Below are 24,889 nucleotides of genomic sequence, written 5' to 3'. Positions count from 1 at the left end.
AATAAATGCTTCCACCTCCAGGAAGTACTCTAACTGAGGAGTGTCAGACAGAGAAGAACTTCTGGAAGGAGCAGCATCTGATCCAAAGCTCTGCAAATGCAAATCAAGGCAGAGGCAACATCTTTTATCCCAAAAGGAGGAATTTTACTTACCAATTGCAATATGGTCAAATACCGTTTCCACCACAGGTATTTCTGAAATTTAGGGCCGCAAGCTGCTAATCCATAATACATGTACATAATGACATGTATAAATGCATTCATTTGAGCTCCGAAAAAAGCTGTCCAGAACAGAAGGAAAGACCATCATGTAATTTTGGAAAAGGAGGATTTTTTTCCTAGAATTACTTGTATTGTTATTTTTAATAGTAAAAATTACAAAGCACAGGATATGTCAGGATTCCATCTCCAAAACACTAAATAGTTTAATTCAGACGTGTCTATAATGGTCTAATGTATAATACAGGCTGCCAACATGTGCTGACACAAACAAATGTAAATGCAAGTAGTATGTCACATCTTCCATGTAACTACTTATGCCAAAGCTTTTTATAAGGTTTCTGTTGAACAGACATAAATGACATCAATTCTACATTGGTTGTTGTAGTGTAACTGCACCGGTTTTTCCAAAGGATTATTACAAGCTTTATTTGACAATGTAAAGCACAAAGTACCAGGCTCCAAACTTAAATCTTTTAAACTGTATTTAAAAGCAAAAGATTCATTTCTCAGCAGGAAGTCAAGAAACTCACATGGAAGTCTGATTAAATAAGCCAAAAAAAGCCCATACAAAACAAAACTTGACTCGTGTTTATAAGAACTTTAAGGCATTGCCAGGTGAGTTTGTCTAAATTAATAATAATTCATTTCTTAATTTATGATTTAAAATACCCAGCCTACTTTTATATACATGTATCAGTGTATAGTAGAACATTTTCCAGAATGATCCATGTTAGACCCCTGTTGACACTTTCATTTGCATTAAGACCTCTTTGCTTTGTCAAGATTAGCAGCCATTTAACAGAAACACATTATATCTTGTTAAAGTATTCTTACAGTGACAGAGCAGCTCAAAAATGCTCTAATGTGTAAGATTAGGGCAATACAGACAATAGCTGCTGACATCGAACAGCTCAGATGCCCATGTGGGTCTAGTTCATAATAGACCTGTCTATGTAAGCAGTGTGCTATCAACTAGAAAACAGAAGAACACACATCTATCCACATTTATGCAGTGGTGCTACACAAATGCAGAAAAGCAACTGCTGCTTTTCCTTTTGCAGGCTCTAGGAACTACGAGGCAGTGCTAGAACACCAAAACTTGAAAGAAATTTGGAAATAGTTGCAACTGTGGTATTAAAAACTGCTGATATTTAGGATGAAAATTCTGTAAATGCAACAAGGGAGAGGGCCTTTTGAGATATCCAGGGAATTTCTCAGCAAGACTACAAGTAACAATCCAGTCTCCAATAATCTTATTTTATAGGTGAAGTTACAAATAAAGATCATTAAATATCTGGTTGAGTACCTGCTTCCTGCATATTATCTGAGAGAAATTAAAAGGCAGTCACAGATACTAAATTTACATTATTTCTTCTTTGCAATTAGTACACAATATCTATAGTAAATGGGAGCATAAACCCCCCCATGCACTAAGTATTAGTGTGGTTCAAAAAAACCAAAAAACAAACCCAAAATATTAGTTTGGCGTTCATAATATGGTATTTTGTGTTTACTATATGGTATTTTCAGTGTTGCAAGCCTACAAAGCACACATCAAACAAAACAGGGTATTTTCCCTGTACCCTCAGCTCTGCAGAGCTTTCAATTTGAGAGAGACAAGGCTAAACAACAGGAACAAGAGTAGACAATTAAAAATATGGCAAATGCAATAATAAAATTATTTGATGGAGGCTTTAGAAAGGAAGCAAGGGAAAAAAAAAGGCTGATAATGAGTTTAGACTTGTGTCATTTTGAATAGGCTTCAAAAGTGATTTGACATTTATTGGCTGAACTCCAAGGGACGGTTTCAGAATTTTATACATGCTTTTTACAAAAATAAAAGCAAACCTCAAATTCATATGCAATGCCAAAATAACATCTCCACTGACTTCATTAAATTTGCATATAGAATGTGGCCCACAATTACATTCTGCAGCTCCCTGTATCTGCAAAAATTAAAGTTAAGCAAGACACATCTTTCTGTTTCACATAGATACAGATACTTTGAAAGGCAGCACTTCAAGCTTGCAATTGATGCTCATGAGGAAAAGAAAAGAAGTTTTGCAATTCATTAGATTATTGCCCTGCTATCTTTTCCTCCCCCATATTTCCCACAGAGGGAGACTGTATGCATTAATAAACAGTTTTGTATATTATAAAGTCAAGTCTATAAAATTTTCTTCTACTGCTCTCAAACAATAATAATTCTTCCTCTGGTCCAGTCAAAAGCAAATGAGGGGAAGGGAACTCACCTTGTCCACCTGCAACCCACTTGATACCAATCCACCACAAGGTGAACATGGTGAAATGGTGATAGACATGAAGGAAACTAATTTGGTTAAATTTCTTCCTCAGGATGAAGAATACTGTATCCAAATACTCAATTCCTTTAGAAACATAATACCACCATAAAGCAGCAGCTATCTGCAATGAAAAACACAGAATTCATAAGTTTTAGTGATTCCAAGCTGAATGGAATAAAGTTCTCACACCTATCTGCTCTAACAGAAGGATACCTCTTCCTTCCCTAAATCCTGGTTAAATGTTGAGGTGGAGTCAAACATCTAACAGTATGAGAACAACAAAAACATACTCATTTCATCTATTCTGGACATGGAAGAAGATTATGGAGGAAGATTATTCTGAGCCAATTGCTCACAAATCACATCTGTAAAAAAGAGCTGATATAGTCAAAAGCTTTGCCGTATCTGAACAGTTCACTGGTTAAACACATGAAGTTTGTGTCCTCATTCTCTCCTAAACTTTGCAGAAGTCGTCTCCTACAGGGCTTCCCCTTCTAATGAGGCAACACTGATGTGGTCAGAACAATGAGGCAGAAAACATGACATAAATTAAAGCTGCAAAGGGGAAAACTTCAGTACCACAGGCATATGGGTGGGAAAGGTATCAAAAAAAAGTTAGATGCAGTACAGGTTTCACATTCCTTATAGCACTATTCCCTCAGCTTCTTCTGCCCTGCTCAGTAACTCCTTCTGTAAAGCAGCATTCCCCCAATGGCTCTCTGCTATTCAGGGAGTAGAAAAAAAAAAGAGACGACAGGAGGCATGAAAACTGAACAGATATAATCCATCTACCGAGTAGGGAAGTGCTACACACCCAAAATTCTTTTTCTAATCCACCCATCACAGTGCATCTTGCCCAGGATGCAACATAAACAGGGCTTCCTGCTGAAATTAGGATATTGTCAAAGCAAATTAAGCCAAGAAGCTCTGTGTAGCAATATGCTAATGCTATGATATGGAAGTATGGTGGCGGTAAGGACTCCCTCCCAGATCCCAAAACATAGCAACAAGTCTAGTTTTGGCATTGTAAGTCATCTAGCTTGTTATGCAAGGGTGGGACCAGATGGTGACTCACACAGGAGTGGGAAAAAAAAAAAAAAAGAGTTGGAATTGGTACCACCAGCAAGGAGAGTAGGCAATGTCACAACACACCTATTTGTAAGAAGTTGGCCTTGTCTTTCTGGACCAGTTGATGGTGAACCAGACTTTCTCAACTTAATATAGTGTGAAATAACCCTAGCACCCCCTCAGTGTCCAGGGAAGACAGAAGAAAAGAGAGCTAACACGGAGTAGCTTCCCTTTCCAACTACGCACATATTTTTAGATGAGACAAAGGGGAATTATAAAGAGCTGTAGAGAGCAATGCTATAGCTCTGCATGGTGATTTCCTCCACCTCTCCAAACCAGTGGGAAAGGACAGCATCTCTCCACAGACTAAGTTTGTCATAGCCATAACTGGTCTGGTGAACAGTTTAGGAGAAATTACAGCACAGGCAAAAATGCAGCACTGGAGAAGAGTGCTGCGTATCTGCATTGCAGGCTCTGCAGTTTCCCAGAGGGACTGCACTTCTTTCTGATGCCAAACTGCAGCCTTCTATGTACCTGTTAATGAACTTCTCACTCTCTGGATGTGATTGAGCCCACTTCAGGTCTTGGGAAGAGCAGGCAGATTTTTTCACTTTTACACAATGAGATATTAATATCTAAAGCTGGAAAGAGGCTTAATGACAGAAGTGACTCCCATAGATTTTGGAGTTCCCAGACACACAGGCAAGCTGCAAGAATCATATATATGTATATTTATATACACATATATATATATGCATATATTTCTCAATATCCAGTACTGCCTCTGGGACAGGCAGTCAGGTAATTAATAACACCCACATCAAGGTTTGTCTCACACCCAGTGGGTTAGCATAACAGTCCAGCATCTTTCACAGGTCTTTGCTAAAGTTGCATCTTTTAAATAAATTAAGATAAGCATCTTTTCATTTCACAAGTTAACAATAAACACTTTGGACTGTATATCCATAAAATGACAATCTAGCACTGCAATACTCGAGCTCTTTGGAGGTCCTCCCCTCAAAGAAACTTCTAGAGAACCAGTACGTCAGTTACAAGCAAGCTTCCATAAAATCTTTTATAAATTAAATGAACATTTTTGTATCAAACAGGGGAACAATAATCAAATAGGCAACAAGCAAATAGCCAATTTACTGTGACACAGAGGAAAATATAAAATTCCTACAAAAATATTTCTGTCTTATACCCAAAGTGCCACAAGTTCAGTATATGTTCTTGGAAAGGTCACACTCCACCTAGCACAGAAAGCAATTACAGTCCACAGGTAAAAATAATCTGAACTTTTGATCAAAATGCTTCCCATCACTTAAGAAAAACAACAGGATTCTTTGAAGGATTATACCTGCTGATTTTGTGTTCCTGTAGATTTTTTGCCTGTCAGCTTCTTTGCTCTCTTACTATCATCAAATTTTCTACCATTTACTCTCAAACCTGATAGGTTTTGTGTACTGATGATCTATTTCAGTACTTCCAGTCACTTCTGCAGATGTTCTCATCATTAGCTTATAGAAAAAAATGAAACAGATGTCAAGTCATTTGCCTGAGGCTGTGCATAAAATCAGTGAAAAAGGGCAGAAATAGAGAACGATACACTGGTATGTAAGCTATGTCAGGAGCAGGTGGCTACTATTAAACTTGTTTTGCAAACCAGCAGAAATCATGACCAAACCTGTAGCCTTTGGACATTGTATGTAAGAAAGATTTAGTTGAAAAGAAAAGGAAACATGCATTAGAGAAAGACACATTCTTGTAATGAACAATACTAGCCACAACCATATATTTTCTGGTAATTTTCATACGTACCAATCTAAGTCTGTTAAAACACCAGATGGCACAGAAAGATTACATTACAGCCTAGGATTAAGAGGTTCAACAAGAGGTCCAATCCCATGTCCTCTGCCTGCTGCAGGGTTTTTGACTGGAGGGCTGTTTTATTACAGGACTGTTTCTACACCATTCTTCCTCATTTTGGGTTGGAAACATTTATCCATTAAGGGGTGTGAAGGGACAGCTACTACTTGGAAAGTCACAGCAATGTGAAAAATTAAAATAGCTTTTATAGTGAACCCTTCTCCCTCTTTCAGTTTTAGAATTTTGTTTATAGAATTCGTGAATTTGTCTTTTTCATAAGAAGAAACCACTCAAAGCTCTACACATAAACACAAACAATTACAGATTACAATTACAATACAGAAAACAACCATTGCTTGGCTTCATGATTACAATCAGCACGCTTAAAATGAGTTAGCTCTTCAGAAGTGCTAATAAAATAGATGAACTTTGACCTGGGAAACAAGGACACACAAACGTAAGCAGAGGAGGAATATGACTACCTACAGATACCAGCATACATTAATTTAGAGCTACAAAACTGTTCACTTCAAATACTGAAGTTCCCAAAGGAGTACTACAAAACATGGATTTAACATCTCAGCCCTTTTTATTTATTATTTTGACTCTTAAACTATAACCAAAAAAAGTTTTTGCAAGACACATCTGTAGATCCCTCTAAATACTTTCTTAGAGGTTTGGTCCCTCTTTTCTTTCTTGTCTACTATGAACATTTATTTTTTTTTCATAACACTACCACTCAACTTCCTGCCAGCAGTCAGTACAGTGGCTACCCACTACATTCATCAGGTAAGTCCTTCACAAAGGAGTTTATTTCAGCAAATGTTTCTGCAACTGGGGATTTTTATCTGCAACTGCAATTTTCATCCCTGCTTGCTCCAGTTGTCCATTGTTTCTTGTAGAACAGCCAGGGGAGACTGAATGAGATTAACATGTGCAGGTAGGTTCAAAACAGTAAGCACAAGGATCAACTTCTCCACATTTTGTGCAAACTACCCACACAATTAACTATAAGTGAAAGCCAGATCAATAAAGGTGAAGAAAATATACAAATACATGGAAAAATATCCCCCTAAAAACTGGCAAAACCAAAGAGGCTATGTCTGACTTAAGAGGTCTCTGAGCTACAGGCTGCTGTGCTGCTAAACTGTACAGGGGAAGTGGCACCACATGCCCATACACTGTTCCCTTAAAATCACTGGCTTACTGTCTTGATACATAATGTGGGTTGGGAACTGCTTTCTGGGAGCTCTCTATACTTTCTTGAAGGACAAAGGATGGTTTCTTGACCCCTTATTTTGATCAAGAGCTTTACATAAAAGAGGCCACTCAACGTGATGGCAACATCACAGCGACACATTCCCCAAAAAGCCAGAAACAGAGGCCCTACCAAGGCTCCTACATTGCCATTTAGACCACTAGATACAATCAGTTTTCAGTTTTTCAGTATTAGTTTTCTCAATATTTGTTCCAAATATCAAAACCCCAAATTAAAGTCATATATGAAGCTCTGCTTTTCAGAGCATGTTCCACAATGCCTTCTGGGCTCAGCGCTGTTTCCATGTGAGTTAGTCCCAGTCTTCTTTATCTGAGTAACACAGGATTTATTTACTCATTCCCTTGCAAATATGGTCATTGCATTTGTCATTGATTCTACTGTTGCAGTGCAGCATTTCTCTGCAGAGCAAACCTCGTGCCAATAAATGCTAGACATTTAGTATCTAGATCTATTAAAAGGGTATGAAAGATGTGCTGAAATGCTGAAATCAATTCTATACTCAAAACTGCAAAAACACTTAAAAATTGCTTTTGAAGGTTTATATTATGAAAATGTTGGTGAAAGAAATCTTGAGAAGGGTTTGGATTTTTTTTTGTTTGTTTTTGTTTGGTTTGGTTTGACAGTGTCAAAAAACAACATACCTTCTAAATCCAGAGCATGATAGCAAAGCAAGACAGAAATGTGTCTCAGAATCCTCAGTTAGATGAAGCACACTTGTGGAAAGTGTAATTTTCTACTTGCAACTTATTTACCTCAACTTTGAATTACTTCAAAAGAACTACCAGAAAATGATTAAGATAAGAATCTTGACTGATAGCCTACTATGCAGTTGCTGCAGCAACTTGAAAAGACTCAATTTTTCCCTCTTCCTCACCTCCCTCAGATGCAAACTGAACACACTATAACTTAAAACTTGTGGGATACGTTTTATGCAAATCCACAAATCTGGAAAATAATTTTTAAAAAATTTTAAAAAAAATAAAATTCAGGAAGTCAAAAAAGTATATATTGTTAGAGTAACCCTTTCTTTCTGGACATAGTATAAATACATTCTTCAGGTCATTTTGCCTTTATTTTATTGTATTATAATGCTGTGCTTGTCATAACAAACAAAAATGGATGATAATTCTTTTGAGCAGGTCTGACCTCTCCACTGCCTCCCACAAACAAGTGCACCTTGTAAAAGTGAGGGTATGAAACAGAGTACTGCTTGTATTTAGCTAATATAAAAATTCTTCCGTCATACACCACACCAGTCCTCAATGTCATTCAGCTAAGTACAAGGGCATTCTGTTTTCCTTATCTATGAAAAACCCAAACCTGTCAAGCACTTGCTACACTTTTCTAGATCTTGTTTTTCAACAAAATTTTTAACAGAATCATTCTAGTGACTGACATAGAGAGAGCACTGTATTTGCAAAGGTGAAAGACTGGCAGCTACAATAAGGCAAATAAAAATCTACACAGAGTTGTTCTGCAATATCAGTCATTATAAATATGGTCTAAGGCTCAAACCTTTCCTTCTCACAGCCATCCTGCCACATGCACAAGCTTTTGACTAACACTATCCATGAACAGCCACCACACAAACATTTTTCAAACCACTACAAACATAACCCATACTTTCACTGCATTTTCAGGAACATGTCCTAATCTGTACATGAAACTTGCAAGAACAGCTGAGAGATTCCCAAGTGTCAGCTCAGCTGGAAGATAAAGTCCAGTACATGAGCCAATCAACAGCATTACGAAAATGAACAAGGATGTGCACTTTGCTTTTAATTTGGATGTTTTCCAAAACCCAGATATTTGAAATCTAAGATTATACAATGAAATATACTGATAATACATTTGCCAAATGCCAGCAAGACCTCAAAAAGCAAACATGGGTAAAGGAGACAAAAAGTTGCCCCACCAGTATGGGTGAAGTGCAACCACAAGATAAGATGATAACTCTTATTTGCTTTGATCTAGCTAGAACACACCACCTTTACTGTGGTTACCCTGGTATCCCAAACTTCAGCAAATCTAGGAACCAAAGCATGTACACAAAGGTTACCCTGGATTGTACAACTGTGCATGAAGCCAAGGATGGTATCTTTAGACTCCCCTTACTTGCAGCAGTCAGATCAAAGTTAGCACAAATATGCTGAGGCACTTCAGTTAAACCTGCCACGTACGATGTAGTCAAACCTGAGGTGGCCTGTGAGGATGTAACGGGATACAGTCATGGCTGACAGCAGCTGTGGAAACACTGTTTTCTGAAGAGCCTTAAACCATCATGTAGTGCTAGAGATTACACACATTCATACACAAATACAAAAAGGAAATACTCACCCTAACTTCATAAACATTATCTGAATAATCCACAGTCTGGCAGACATAGCTGTACCCTCGAGCTCTTGATGACAAGAACAACTGAAAATATTAAAGCCATACATGAGGGGAAATATAATACATAAGGCACATTTATGACAATTATCAGCAAATTTCTTGCTACATCAAACTTACCTGAACAGAAATACTTAAAATATTCTAGTCCTGAGAATTCTATTGAAGAAAGCAAATATTTAGTACTAACAACCTATTATTACAGACTATTTTTTTTCTTATAAATTAAAAAGAATGTACTCGTTTTTCCCTGAATGTATCTGCCCAGATAATTTAGAGCCTTGTACAACAAATTCTAGTATGATCTTAAGTTACTTGGACATGAATATTCCTTCTGATGGCTCTAGCTTTAGAAACTGAAATTACCTAATTGTTTGCAATTGACAGAAATGTTATTCCCAGTACGGATTCAAGAGAACACTATTCAAGAGACGGGGATTAGATAATTTGGACCTACAATTCTTAACACAGTGTAACAATCAAAATCCAGAACATCCACCCCCCACTTTGAACAGCCAAAGCTGAATACACACTAAACACAGTGAGGAGAAAAGGACAGAGAAAAGTTCCCCATTTTGTGCCAACAAAAATGGCCTAAAGCAATTGAAGTGCTTCTGTAGGGCCTCTCCAAATTAAGCACGTTGCAAAAGCCTGGACAGGAGAAGATAAAATTGACATTTGAGCAAGGTTCCATTGGAAAGAAATACACTTCTCTAGAGCAGAACAAAGTTCAAGTAATACTTCTAATCTTGACATTCATAAATGTTATTATCCAAGAATGTTTAAAGCAAAGTAATACCACTCTATTAAGGATCAAAGAGAGATAGTAGTGGAGCCCACATAAATTGGGGTGATAGAAAAAGATCTCAAAAGACCCTGTAATGGATAGGCACTGACTAATCTTACCACTAGCCTGACTTCCATCTTATTTAAACTGAACTTGAGTGCACGTTGGTGTCTCATTTTGCACACAGCACTAGGAGTGCAGTCAAATGCAAAAATAAGTGTCATGCAGGAAAAAAAAAACACAGCAGACAAAAGCTTGTGAACATCTGGACTTATTTGCTGCGTATGTGTTAAAGGAGGAAAATGAAAGAACTGTCAACAGAAGTTAACCTAAAAAAGAAACTGAACTACTTCTGCATCATCTAAATCCATTTACAAACTACTGGAACTAACTGGAGCTCAAATGTGGTCCCACACAGGCAGAAGCACTTCCAGCACTAATCAAGAAGGGAAAGTTTAGTTTGCACTGTTACAGAAACCAGCCAATCTCTACTGTGACCTACTGGATAACTCAACCAAGGTTCCCTTGGTAAAAAGGCAGTAAATTGATGTCACCAGACTGCCCTGAAGTAGAGTAAGAAATTCACGATTTTGTGGCAAAATAGAGTCTATTCCATTGAGACTTCTGCATGTTCTAAAGAAAATTTGCTCCAAATTTGAACCTGAATTTAAATTCAGCATATGAGTCTTGACTAGAATTGTAGTTCTTTATGACTTACTATTTAACATAAGCTACCATAGATTAACAAAAGAGCTTGCCATCAGGATGGTTATTTAAATAACTTTTAAAGGCGTTTCACATTCAAATTCTGTTCTTAGCAGTGTCTGGAAATTTTACAATCGCTCACAAAATACAAGCAGTATCATTTTACTCATAACAATTACATTAAAACTTGTGTGAATTACAATAGCAGCACAGTGGTATTGTAAACTTCAGAAGCAGAAATTGCCTTGTTACAGGGAACAACTGAAACTTGAACACCTTCCTCCTATCAGTCTCTATGATCAAGAAAAGACACTTGCTGGAAGTACTGTATCCAGTGCCTTAACATCCCTTGAATAACAACCTAACATTAGGAGAGAGATGGAAACTCTGTGTATAAAGTGATGAGCTTTCAGCATATCAACAACAAATATGTATTTGCAGTCCTACTTCATGTTAATTCAGTGACTTGGAAATGCTACAAGCACATATGTATAAGGAACATAGGTCTGAAAATGATTTGACTTCAAGTTTGGTATAATTCAGCTTATGGATAAAACAAACAAGTTTAAAAGAATATGTGAAAAAGACAGGCATGGCAGTAACACTGCAGAATTAATTTCAGGAGTTTCAGTTTTAGCCTGCCAAGATGATTAGATTTAATCTCTTCCTTCAAATATGCTTTCATGTCAGCATTAAATTCTTTTATACCTGCTGCACTTTGTTACTTAGTTGAATAGTCCAAGAAAACAATTTAGACAAAATGATGCTTAAGGTAAGACAGCTAAAATTTTACTAAACCATGTCTTAAAGAGAGGCTGAAATTTTATGATTAATGATTTTATGCTAGAAGCTCTAGGAAAGGGTCAAAATGTCGATCATCATCAGATATGCCATTTTTTCCTGGCAAAAGTACAGAACAGACAGTTCTGCAATGCTGTAATTTTAACTGCTCAGTTCATTTGCCTACTTCTGGAAACAGATTTTGCAAATCTATGATCAGAAGTCTGCCAGGAAGACAACTCCTGATCCACACAAGCAGCCACAGCAGCATAAACTTAGCATCAGCCATATTCTGCACAGCTATCCTTGAATAATAATTACCAAACTGTTAGGTAATCCCAGTTACCTACTGCACACAGCTGATCAACTGCAGCGTTACTATTCATTTCCTCTGTGCAGAAAATCCAACAAAGGAAAAATGCAGCAACAGTGAAACTTATTACAAGTAACACACTCAGAACATTGCAAAACAAATATTAGAAGCCTGTATCCTTTTATTTTTATTTAAAGATATAGCTCACTTCATTTTTATTGAAGATAACTTACAGACAAGATACTTTTTCTCACTACAGACAACGGACATCTGGATTTCTAAATATTATTTAGAATAATCTAAATAATATTTATCTAAATAAAACACATGGAAAGTGTAAACAAACAGTTCAATTTCTAACAAGATACATTCTGATACCCTTTAGGATTATTAAGATGAACAAAAAAGTATCAGTTACAGGTGTTAAATCTACAGATTTTATTCTCTCCAGTATTTAGACTAACACAAATCTAAGAACGTGAAATATCTAAAACACAAATTCTCTCTATAGACTCATTTAGTGCAATTATTCTCAAACAGAAACTGCTTATTTACAGAAATACCTCAAAGGCAAACTCATCTTTAAGTCTGTGCAAAACATTCACTCTCAACAGACATGCAACTCAAGAACATGCAACATTCACTCTCAAGAACATGCAACATCATTTCATTTTGACATCCTCAAACCTCAGCAAGAATTCCCTCTTGCAAGAGGGCATACACACCTCTTTGAAAATGAAGAAGTTGAGCAGAACCATTCCAAAGTTGTAAACAACCAACAGGAAGCGTAACTGGAAGGGCTCTCTTGTCTTCATCCATTTGGGGCCCAGCCAGACAGTGAGGAGATAAATAGTGCTTATAGTCAGTGTTGGAAATGGAGACTGCATCAAGGGCCAATCATCAACACGTTTGTCTGGGGAGTGAAGCAAATAGAAATAGTCAACAATGTCCAAATAAAATAAATTCCATCATCACTTTAAACACTGAATTTGTCAAGTATTATTTTCTCCTGGAATAGCTACATCAGATAGTAGAAACACAATGCACTCATTCTTTCTAGGAAGGTTAAAGAAAATAGTTTTTTAAAAAACTCCACAATATCACATTACCTCGCAGAGAGATTATGTCATTCAAGCTCTGTTGTCCAGTTCTACGATCCAAAACAATAAAGCGAACAGAATCACATGAGCCCAAGGATAAATCAACCCACTAATCACCCTAAACAAATTTTGCTTATGATGAATAGCGACTGCAGTGGCAGTATAACCAAATATTCAACACCACTGCAAACAAAAGATACACAAATTTGGCAAAATACTGATAAAACCAGCAGCTTTCATTAGTTTAAAATTAGGCACTAGAAAGTCTCCTATCGATTTTATACAGGTTGTATGATGATAGATAACCTTTTCTATTTGATGTAGGTCAGCCTCATATTTCAGACAGAATACTAACAATGTTACCAGAAAACAATCAAATAAAAGAGTTCTAAAGGGATTGCTCTAGTCAATCTGTGCTGCCATATGGGAAACAAAGGTTTTATCTACAGTCTCTTTCAGTCACTCACAGGATCCAGTTACATTACACATATTTCAGAGCTGAGAATATGCTATATTAAGTTCTGGATCAGTATGAAAAAAGCAGTCTTAGCCTGATGAACTAGTGACATCCAGGATTAGAAGATAGCTCTGCTAGAGGAGGGAAGTGAGACTACAGTGACACTTCCTTATTTAGTGCCTATGTTGTCCCATGTGTCACATGCCCCCCACTGCCCTGAAGGTTAATATCAAGTTGTAGCAAGACATAAAAGGTAACTGCTTCAGAACTATCAGAACTTCAGGCACTGCACAGCTCTATGATATTTACTGGATTATTTTCCAGATGCTTAGGCCAGTTACAGTTCCTATGGAAATAACATCAGAGGGCTCCTTGGGAAGCTCAAACTTCTGAAATACCTGCCTTCAGTCAAGTGTGGGCAAACTCACAAATGCAGCTGCCCAGATATTTTCCTGGAGGACAAGTTTCTTTGGAGAAGAGTAAGTAAAAGACCATGAAAAATCCCTATAGCATAAATTAATTCCAGGTTGTATTCCTGATCCGAGGCATACAACCAACAAGCTAGAAAACCTTTCTTATGAAGACAAATGAGGAAACTACAGAACAGTGCTGTCATTACTTCTCCTACATTTCTTTCTTGCTTCATTTGCTGTACTTAAGGCCATAAATTAGAACCTAATTTTAGGAATAAATTTCATGAGGCCCTCTAGTTCTAGTAAATAACAAGTACTGTGATCTAGGGAAAGTGAGCATAAAGAACACAGATTCTTCTTCCAGATTACTTAACAATAACTGAGCTGCACATTCCAAGGTGCTAGGAGGTCTAAAAAGAACTAGAAAGGAAGAAAGAGAAGCCTAACTGCTTCATTATGGCTGTTAATATCAGATGAGAAAATTCATCCTAATGCATGGAAACTTCAAGAAAGGACACTGATGCTGCCAGAATGATGGGATTCAGCCGTGTGGCCACAGCCACCTAAAGAAGCCAAAGGCCAGATAGCGTGAGGACTACAGGAAGGAGTGTCAAAAAATCAGATAGATCAGCTGTAGAAACACAGGCAATAAAAGAGAACCTGAACAGAGTTAGAGACAACAGTTAGCACACAGCAGGCAAGTTCCTGAAACCACAGAGAATACCACCTATCGAAGTTGAAATCACTACTGCATTGCAATTATTACACTCTTATATCTTTTACACCTTAGTTCCCTCTTGCCTTTAGGAACTGCTCTACCAATCTGAATTTAAAAACAAGAGATAACACACAAAAAGAAAGAAAAAAAAAAAAAGAAAAAATAGAAAAAAAAGAAAAAAGAAAAAAAAGAGAAAAAAAAAAGAAGAAAAAAGGAAGAAGGAAGACGGAAAAAAAAACAAAAAAGAAAAAAGAAAAAGAGAAAGAACCTTATCATCTATCTGGTAGCAAGTAATAGGCAAGGACTCATCATGAAACAAGAAGAAGGGTGCCAGTTAAGCTTTGGGAATAGCCAATGAGTGACATGCTTTAATCAAATCCAGATCTGCCATCACTGTAGTGTACAGAGTTAAGAGCAGGTGAGGCAAGAGACACAGTTGTTTTCCCAGGTTTCTTGCAATACGCAATATAAAGATGATAAAGAGGACAAGACACATTAGAAAATCTGTCTTCTATTTTCTAACATAATGTTTCATCATATCTTACACACTAAAGTGGCAATACAAAGAAATGTGAAAGATGAAGACCTGAATTTTAGCCAGGAGTTGAACATTCACCCACTGCTGAAAATAGGAAACCATGATCTAGTCCAGATTTCTTTTTGTGTCAGGAGACAAAGATTTCTAGAATTCTAGTTGAAAGAATAAGGATTCACTAGAGGGTGAAAGGAAAGACAAAAGGACAACTTGTATTAAAACCCAGCTGCAAACAGGCATTGCCTCACACCTCTCCAGCACTGTAAACAATTCTTCCACCTCCTTTCCATAAATACTATAAATTGAAGAACTTCACTGGAGAAAATCAAGAGGTATATTTCATTAACTCTGACAACTACACAGGAGCACCCAAGAAGCTGCCATTACTCTTCCATACCATGGTTTTGATATGCTGACAAAAAAACACTCCAACTAATTAAAATTAGAGATGGTATGTTTATTACATGCTGGGCACATCCAGGAAAATTTTCCAAAGGCATGTGCGAAATCTACAGGGCTCTAGCCCCCCCTTATCTACAAAAATCTTACATATTCACTATATATAACTATATATAACTATTTACTATGCCTATACATACACATTACCTAACCCCACCTACCACCGCTTCATATTAAAATTAATTCAAAGTCCTTTCATGCCTGTGCAGTTTCTTCATTCAAATGGCTCAGTGGGTTTTGAAATGGGTCAGTGGTCTCCTAAGATGAAGTCAGGGATATCTTCCTCATGCTAAACTTTTCACCTTTTTCTTGATGGCAGGCTCCCTAGCCCCTTGGACATAAGCCATGGGTTCCCATCCTGGTTCTGGCTGGTTTCTGGGCCCAGGTGCAGTTATGGTTTCTTCATCTTCACAATGGCTCATCTTTCTTGTCTCCTTCTACAAACACAACTAAGTCAAGCAAATAATACCTAGCCTTAGCTTTACTAGCTTTACCATCTAAGAATTAATCCTTTACATAGTTTCTACCCCTCTTAATCAAAATATATTGCCTCTCTCTTGCTAGCTACATTTCTAGCTTCTAAGTTCTTTTAACCCTTTGATTCAGTTTCAGCCTGCTGCTTTCCCTCTGCAAAGGGTTTTTGGACAGTGAGCCACTGCATCTCAAAGAAGTCTAAGTATTTACAGGAAAAACATGTATTACTGATATACATCTTGTAACACACTGGCCAGGGAATCTAACATTGCCATTTTGACTGGCATCATTGCCCACTGACCTCTCCTAGGACAAATAATTATACTTCAAACACAAAATGTTTCTAAGAGAGGGAACACGGTAGGCAGTTCAGTTCCGAAGTACATCCTGGCCAAAACAGTAGAAAAGTCTATTCCACTGTGCTAACTATGAACACCACTTTATTTTAAAATAGCATCTAGGAGCCTCTGCATATAATTTTTTTTAACTAGTTCTGTGGCATCAGAAAACATGATACTATTAATCCCAGGATGTTTTCATCACAGGATCTCTCCTGGATAATGCAAAGTAACTTGCTGCACTGTAAGTGTCAACTCCACGTATCATTCTAAACCAATTTCAAAGTACAATACCAATTTCATTTCAGTTTGCCTGGCAAGCCTGCTTGTCCATGATCTACACAAAAAAAAAAAAACCCAGTAAAATGCAGACCCTTTCTCCAAACTTCTTTTCAGATGCTGTCTTTCAAACCAAGACAAATTCAAGATCTTAAGTCATCTGCTCAAGTAACAAACATTCCAAGCTACTCTAACACCTTCCTTGCTTCCATCCCCCAACCTGTTTTAGCAAAACCAGCATAATTTTGTGTCCTACTTACTAGCTGGTGCTGATGACCACAAAAGACTTCTGCAAATTACAGAGAACTGTAATAGCTTAAGGGGACATATGAGTGCAATAAATCCTGCAATATTTCACACAGAACAGGGATATTTTTACCACAAAGATGAAACAAGCTTGAGATAAAAAGGCCAGCTCCCTGAATTAAAAAAAATCCCTCCAACTGCTGTAAAGCAAAAAGACCAGTGCCTTTACCTGATTAGAATTGACAGAGATTGACTGAATCTTTCAGGGGATTAATGCGTTTGTCTTTCAAATCCCAAGACCCAGATTCTAATTCCATCACAAATAAAATGTCTGCTGTGATAGCACAGCCTGTAGTACTGTGCTCTTCTGGTAAGGTGAGAAAAGTTTTAGAACAAACATTTAGGGTTGCACTTTATAGCAAAAATGAATCCAGCCTATGCTAAAGCATCTGCTAACATGATCCTGATAGAAAATCACCATTATGTTAGGAAATATGCATACACACAAGGCTTGCCTCTCATTTTGTGTATACACATTCTAACCTTTCACCTTGCAAATACAAATCCCAGAAGAACTTACATTTATATATTTATATGTGTATATATATTATATGTAAGTATATATTTTATTATTTATATATATATAAATAATTGAAATTGCACTGAGGTACCTACCTTTGCAGGAAATTAATTTTGTGAGGAAATTAACAAGAAATACACACAAAACCCCCTTTGATTTCTTCCTTCAAAGCAAGAAGAACAGGACCAGTGCAAAGTCTAAATATCCTGCCTGGAAATGTCCAAAGAGGATGTAATTAACCTACACTGAAATACGGACTGAAAGTGAAAATTAATTTCAATAAGTAAGTCTGCAGTGATGGTGTTCTAGCATTAAAAATCACCAAAAACTTTTGAGAAACATATTGTAATTGTTTTAATATGCCAGGCATTTCTGTTAAATATGGTTCAGCATTTCCTTTCTGACAGAGATTTTAGATGGTTACATTCCTTGCATTTTACTTAGCCTATGATCAATTTTTTCTTTCTCCAAGAAGTAAAAACTTTAAAAATAAGCAAACAAATGCATAGTACAGTTACTTTGACATTCACCTAGAGAAATCCTGAAACAGTACAATGGTGATTATCCCTGCTTTTAAAATTAGTTTTAGAGAAAGTATTTATTACTAAAATACATGATTTTTGCAGTTCCCTGGGTTCTTGTTAGGTTCAAAGTAACTGCTTAGAAAATCTTTATTTTTAATTTAACAACATATGCATTCCTCAGCTATAAGGTCGCTACTCACTAATTTATCTGGAGAGACTTTCAAAGTTATTAATAGCTATTGATACTATTCTCAGCGCAAAGACACTTACAGTGCCAATCCAGCACATCCATCTGTCCAATTACATTTCTAAAGACACTGCAGAAATGATGGCAAGCATTTAAAAGTGGTTCTGTGAGACCTCTCTGCAGATCACCTTTATTTTAACAAAAGTCCTCTCAAAGCCAACCTCAAGTTTAAGAAAGATTTCCTTAAACATTTGAAGTATTAATTCCACAATATAAGGAAGACAAAGCAGTATTACCTAATTGGAGTACTGTTCCATGAGCAATAGTGTTTTAATTATCTAAGAATTTCCCACATCTTCTTAGTTCCACTACAACTGAAATAATTACAAAACAAATGAACATCTATAAAAAAACAGGTGAGAAACATAACTTCACACACCTTAAAATATTTATAAAGTTTTCACACCAGATCCCTTTAATGACTTTAGTGCTCCCTTCCCTCCTCCTTTACTTTCTGGCTACAGATAAATATACAACATACTTCTCTCCAACATTTTTATTAGAAATACTGGTTCAGCCATGTAAATATTTACAAGTTAATACAAGATTCAGTTTGACTACACAACCACTGTAGACTGGATCTGTTGAAAATAAACTTCAATAAGCATCTACATGGTTAGATCCTATGCTTTTAAACTAAACTGAGTAATACATCAGAATAATTTAAAAGTAGATTTACTGTTAGCTGTTTGTAGAAATTCCAAGAAAAAAGGAATGTTGACTAAGACCTCAGAACAACAACAGCTAAAGCTATAAACTTAACCTTTATAACAGTACAGGGCTACATGGGCTGCACAGTTTGAGACTGAAGATTGATAATGAAGCAGCATTGCAGAGTGAAAATTGAGAGGCCATGTATTTTTGGATTGAAAACCTATACAAATAAAAACTTTCTATTCACTTACAATTACTTTAATAGAGCTGTTTATATGGCCCCAAACAAATTTTTCTTTTAGGTCATCATTGTTTGAATTAACTTACCTGCTTTGCTATTGATTATTCATTGCACAAATTGCACTCTAATCCTCAATTCATGGAATTACAGAATCATTAAAGTTGGAAAAGACCTTCAGGATCATTGAATCCATTCTATGACTGAACACCACCATGTCAATTAAACCATAGCACCTAAGTGCCATGTTCAGTCATTTCTTGAACACCCCCAGGGATGGTGACTCCACCACTTCCTGGGGCAGCCCATTCCAATGTCTAACCACCTTTCCAGTGAAGAAATTTTTCCTGGTGTCCAACCTGAACCTTTCCCTGAACAGCTTGAGGCCATTTCCTCTTGTCCTGTTGCTAATAATCTCAGTTTTGAAAGTTTTTTTTTTTTTTTTTTTTTTTTATAAGAAATCCTGTAACAGCAGACTGAAGCTACTGCATTAACTAAAAGGATATCCCTATAGCCTCATCCATGTTTCAGGAAAAAGAAAAGTCCACGCCTTCTTAGGAGGGATTGTGAAGACAGATTGCTTCAGGAAAGCAAACTGATTGGGACAAAAAGAATGGCTACTTTATGCTTCTTTCTTATTGATCATACTTGGGAATGTCTGCAGTCTTCTGGCACTATAGGTATTTCTAAGGAGTTTGACAGGGTCAAAGATACCTGTACCTAACTCAGAGATAATCTGGCATCACCTACAAAGCAAAGGCCATAAAGCTTCCATTAACACATGTATAAGCTAAGAGATCTTTCTTAGAAGAATTTTCCATTTTAGTACAGGATATGTCTTCTCAGAGGCAGCAAGCCCCATAGAACATATAGGAGCTTGTTGCAAAACTTTAACTTGACCCACTGCATAAAGTTGCTCTCTAAAGCCAAAGAAATTAAGATTAGACTTTAACTAGTTAATTATAATTTTCTTTCCTAGACCTATCATTTTTTTCTTTCCTCATTTGGGTAGTTCTGAACAGTTATCAGGTCACTCACTACCTGCCTTTATTTATTTATTTTTTCTTTCTTTCTTTTTAAATTTTTCTTAAAGAGACACTTCATCTCATTCACCTGAAGTCATATTTTCCAATCACAAAATCATCTGCATGGCTCATCTCTGGACACTCTACAAACATTTAAATTGGCCTTGCACTGGTTTCTCAGGAACCAGTCAAGCCCCTGCTGCTTTATCTCACAAAAAATTCTGTATTAGCATAATGTCACAGTACGGTGGTAATGACTGGCAAGAAAACACAGGTAAGTATCAGAGAATCAAAGAATGGCATGGAAGGGACCTTAAAGATTATTCACTTCAAACTACCCTGTCATGATTAGGGACACCTCCCACTAGAGACTGCTCGGAGCCACATCCAACCTGGTCTTGAACACTTCCAGGGATGGGGCATCCACAGCTTCTCTGAGCATCCTGTGTGCCTCACCACCCTCACGGTAAAGAATTTCTTCCCATGTATGATATTGGTAAAGCTAAGGATGACATGACAAAGGTTCCCAAAACCTGGCAAAAAAAAAGCGTAATAGCTGATCTGGTTTAAGTAGTATTTTTAAAAAATAATTTATACAACAGTAGAGAGAAAGCAAGTTTTTTTTTTTTTTTTAAATCTTGGACAATAAATCTAAACATCTGAGTTCAGTATTTTGTCTATCCTTAAGCTTTAAATAGTCAGGAACAAACTTCTTCTTGACCCAAACAAATTAGAGACAACAAAATTTTATGGTAAAGTATGTCATTTTAACAAGCCATAGAACATAAAAATAAGGTGAAGGAGTAAGAATATTCAGCTTCAAGAACTGAATAATGAGAGAACATACCCCAAAAGTGAAAACAAGGAAACCTACATATTCTAATTTTGCAGTACAAAATCTTGTTGTGGTCAGAAATGAGAGATGCCTACACCAAAAGTAAGAGCTCTACAAGGGAAGACTAACAGGTACCCCCACAACCAGTTGTGGCTTTATTTTGAATTTCAAGGCTTTGTAACTGACTTCTTTAAAGCTGTATACAGCAACATAAATTCAAAATGCCACAGAGCTGAGAGCAACATCTCCTGCAGCTAATGAACACCTGTGTAATGTGCATGTGTTTCATAAACTCCCATTAAAGCAACAGGAAGGCCTAATCCCAATTTGCTGTTAAAAGGCCAGATGTATTTTAACTAGCCTTCCAGTTATTCTGACCACCATTCTAGTCTTCTCAGGACTCCCACCACTCAGTCATTAACACCATACTGTCTTTGTGCCCATTTACAGCAATTACATGATACACGTGTTTCAGACAACGATAATAATGGAATTAGAATGAAGTTCAGGATACATGACAATTTACCTCCAAGTCTCAAGATTTTCAAGTCCAAGGAGATTACCTTGCTCAAATTGTATTTGATTTATCTCCTCCATTGATTATGATTACCTGTGGGGACAGTACAAATGCTCTGCTTCAAGGAATAATAAAAATATAATCCTCACTGAAGCTTACACAAGATTTGCAAGATACAAGGCCTTGAGGCATGAAGCATTCTTCTGGTTGCCAAATCTTTTCCAAACATCACAAATGCAAGATGCACTCCCAGTGCAGCGACACCTGCATGCTTCTTCTTAAATAAGTTATGGAATAAACAGATGAAAGCAAACAAAACCCCCAACTCTACCACACAATGTAATTTTATAAACTAGTTGCAGACTTTATGATCCAGTCTATGTATTTCTAAAGTGATAAAAGTACTGCACAAAACATATTCATGAAGCTTTTCTTCTACTGAAACTTTTATTCAAACTTTCGTGGGTTTTGCCAAAACTATTTCTCAGAGCTCAGACCGGACATGTCTTTACTTCACACAAATGTGCTGGGGTTTGGCACCATGAACATAGTTGTAGGGGTATCAGTAAGCAGCAATACAAACACAGGATTTATGCACATCCAATGCTGTAATAACAGATTAGTCTGTTGACCCACACAGAGTTTTATAATGCTGAAAAGGATGATCACAGAGTATGATGATCTTCTCTACAGACAGATATTGTTACTGGATTCCCTCAGTTTAAATGTAAATTCCTTGAAAAATGTGAAAGGTTATTAACATTAGTTCAATAATAACCCTGCAAGGTCTTATCCACTGCAGAGTCAGGTGTTACAGACTCAGCACACATACAGGACAGTAAATTCAGCACTGATACATGTTTTGCTAACGTGCTAACACAACAGAAGTCTAGTGATGTTTAACTACATAATAAATGTAAGCAACTTACACTGCTGCTCCTGTAATACAGATATTTGGGGTTGCAGATGAACATTTAGAGAGTTTTAAATGCAGTGCTTAAGCATGTATGAAAACCAGTAATGGCAAGTGAAATCTACCTAAGAATAATAGCAGAAAGCTACAGGAGAAAATTTGCAAGAAGCTGCACAAAAAGCTCTCTGATAAACTACCTGTTTTTCCTGTTTGCAGTATCACAAGGATGCTCCTCATCACTTTGGTTTTACAGAAGGATAAATGAAATGAGAATTTTGTTTTGATTAAAAACTACAAAAGGAGTTACTGAAATGCATTAGCTCTTCAAAGTTCAGAGGCAGAAGTAAATTTACAGTTGTGAGATACATTTGGTCTTCTGCTAGCTTAACACAAATACATCAGTCAAAACCTCCAAGGAAAAACAAAACACTAAAACATTTAGAACTTAATTCCTCAACATCCCTTTAACATAAGCAAAAATGACAAATTGGGGGTGAGGAACCAAACATCAAAAAAAGAGACTAATTTTGATATGCTGATTTTCAAAATATGAACTGAATGACAAAACGCTCTTAAACCAAAAATGATGAAAAGAATGAATCTTTCATTCCCAAATCACACAGTAGCAAAATCATCAGTTTGGAAGCTATGTAATGTCCACATCCAAAAGACTGCTACAACTAAATCTTTTCAATTCTACAGTTGTGCTACCTTCTATGGTAACACATGGCCCCCAAGCTTCTCTAATGGTTTCTGCAATGAAGTTTCTTAGACTTGGTAAAAAATTCAGGGGTCATTGAAAAGGAGATTGGACAGAGCAGAAAAAATCATGACCTAATTATCAAAGCATTTTGGTGTACTCTGTATGTATTTCTATTGGGCACATCTGTTCCTGGTAAACCACTAAATAATAAACTGTAGAAAATATGATTATGAAGTCTCCTATTTACAGCCCAGCTAGTCAATTAAACTACTAACTACTTTTTTTTTTCTTTATACTACCTCAAACCGTTTAAAAACAAGGTGTTAAAATTATATTCTAAGAATAGAAGGACATAAAATCATGTCAGAGAGATTTGCTGGCTCAATAGAAAAAGTGAAAGACATGGGCTATAAATTCCCTTCTTCCAGCAATATTCTAGGACCATTTAGAAAGCAATAAAACAATTTTTTTATTGGTCATAATTGGGAGAAGGAATCAAGGAGATACTATCTATAAGCAGATAAAAAAAGAAAATAGGAGAACACCATAGTCAAGCATGTAAACTAAGCACAACATGTGCAAGAACTGGAAGAAGACACTTTTAGTTATAGCAGAAATAGATACGAGGAATAGGAAAATATGATGGAAACAAATCAAACAGTCATGAGTTCATGATTATGCTGAAACAGAAAGTGAAACTAGGGATGTGGTGGTTTGACCCTGTTTGAAGGCCAGGTACCCACCAATGCTGCTCTATCACTCCCCTCCCAGCTGGACAGGGTAGAGAAAACAGAAGAAAAGGTTCATGAGTTACTCAGAATCATGAGGTTGGAAGAGACTTTCAAGATCGAGTCCAGCCTAGCCCTAACACCACAACTAGACCATGGCACTGAGTGCCACATCCAGTCTTTTATTAAACACATCCAGGGATGGTGACTCCACCATCTCCTCAGCCAGACCATTCTAATACTTTATTACCCTTCCTGTAAAAAACTTTTTCCTAATATCCAACCTATATTTCCCTTGGTGCAGTTTAAGGCTGTGTCCTCTCGTTCTGTCAGCTGCTGCCTGCAGAAAGAGACCAACCCCCACCTCACCACAAACACCCTCTAGGGAGTTGAACAGTGATAAGGACAGGGAGAGGTCACAAACCTATCAGTGTCATGGACAAAACAGACATGACTGGGAAATTATGTGAATTTATTACCAATCAAAATCTGAGTTGTATAATGAGAAGTAGAACAAACCTGAAAAGCACCTTTCTCCCAAACCTTCTCTCCTCCCAGGTTTAACTTCACTCCTGATTCTCTACCTTCTCCCTACCAGTGGCAATGAGAGACAGGGAATAGGGATTACAGTCAGTTCATCACACGTTGTTTCTGATGCTGCTTCTTCCTTAGGAGGAGAAGTCCTTCCCCTGCTCTGGTGTCAGATTGCTCCCACAGGAGACAGTCCTCCGTGAAAGTCTCCTGCCTGAGTCCTTCTCACGGACTGCAGCTCTTCACAAACTGATCCAGTGTGGATCTCTGCAGCCCTATGGACCTCCACAGGCATCAGGGGCACAGGTGGCTCACCGTGGTCTTTCCCATGGGCTGCAGGGGAATCTCTGCTCCAGCACCTGGACCAGCTCCTCGTCTTCTTTCCCTGACCTCCATGTCTGGAGAATGGTTTGTCTCACATATTCTCACTCTTCTCTCTTCTGGCTGCAATTACTTCTGTGCTATTTCCCCATTTTTTCCAATTTTTTCCCATTTTTTCCCAATTTTTTTCCCAATTTTTTCCCCATTTTTCCCCAATTTTTTTACAATTTTTCTCTTTTTTTTCCCCAATTTTCTCCAATTTTTTTCCTCAAATTTTCCCCATTTTTTCCTCAATTTTTTCCCATTTTTTCCTCAATTTTTTCACATTTTTTATCCAT

General features: G+C 37.0%; 1 protein-coding gene across 2 annotated transcripts in view; it reads right to left on the bottom strand.

The window, feature by feature from the left end:
- ELOVL4 (ELOVL fatty acid elongase 4) overlaps positions 1 to 24,889 on the bottom strand; it is a 40,349-nt gene that overhangs the window by 7,222 nt on the left and 8,238 nt on the right. For both annotated transcript variants that reach the window (XM_015622839.2, XM_015622840.3), the window contains exons 2-5: positions 12,442 to 12,629; positions 9,078 to 9,158; positions 2,474 to 2,645; positions 153 to 280 (exon numbers count right to left, since the gene is read on the bottom strand). In XM_015622839.2, the coding sequence (XP_015478325.1) occupies positions 153 to 280; positions 2,474 to 2,645; positions 9,078 to 9,158; positions 12,442 to 12,629 (569 nt within the window). The remainder of the gene's footprint in view (positions 1 to 152; positions 281 to 2,473; positions 2,646 to 9,077; positions 9,159 to 12,441; positions 12,630 to 24,889) is intronic.

The sequence above is a fragment of the Parus major genome, chromosome 3 (assembly GCF_001522545.3).
Source record: "Parus major isolate Abel chromosome 3, Parus_major1.1, whole genome shotgun sequence".
NCBI lineage: Eukaryota > Metazoa > Chordata > Aves > Passeriformes > Paridae > Parus > Parus major.
This window is presented reverse-complemented; position numbering and strand designations above follow the sequence as displayed.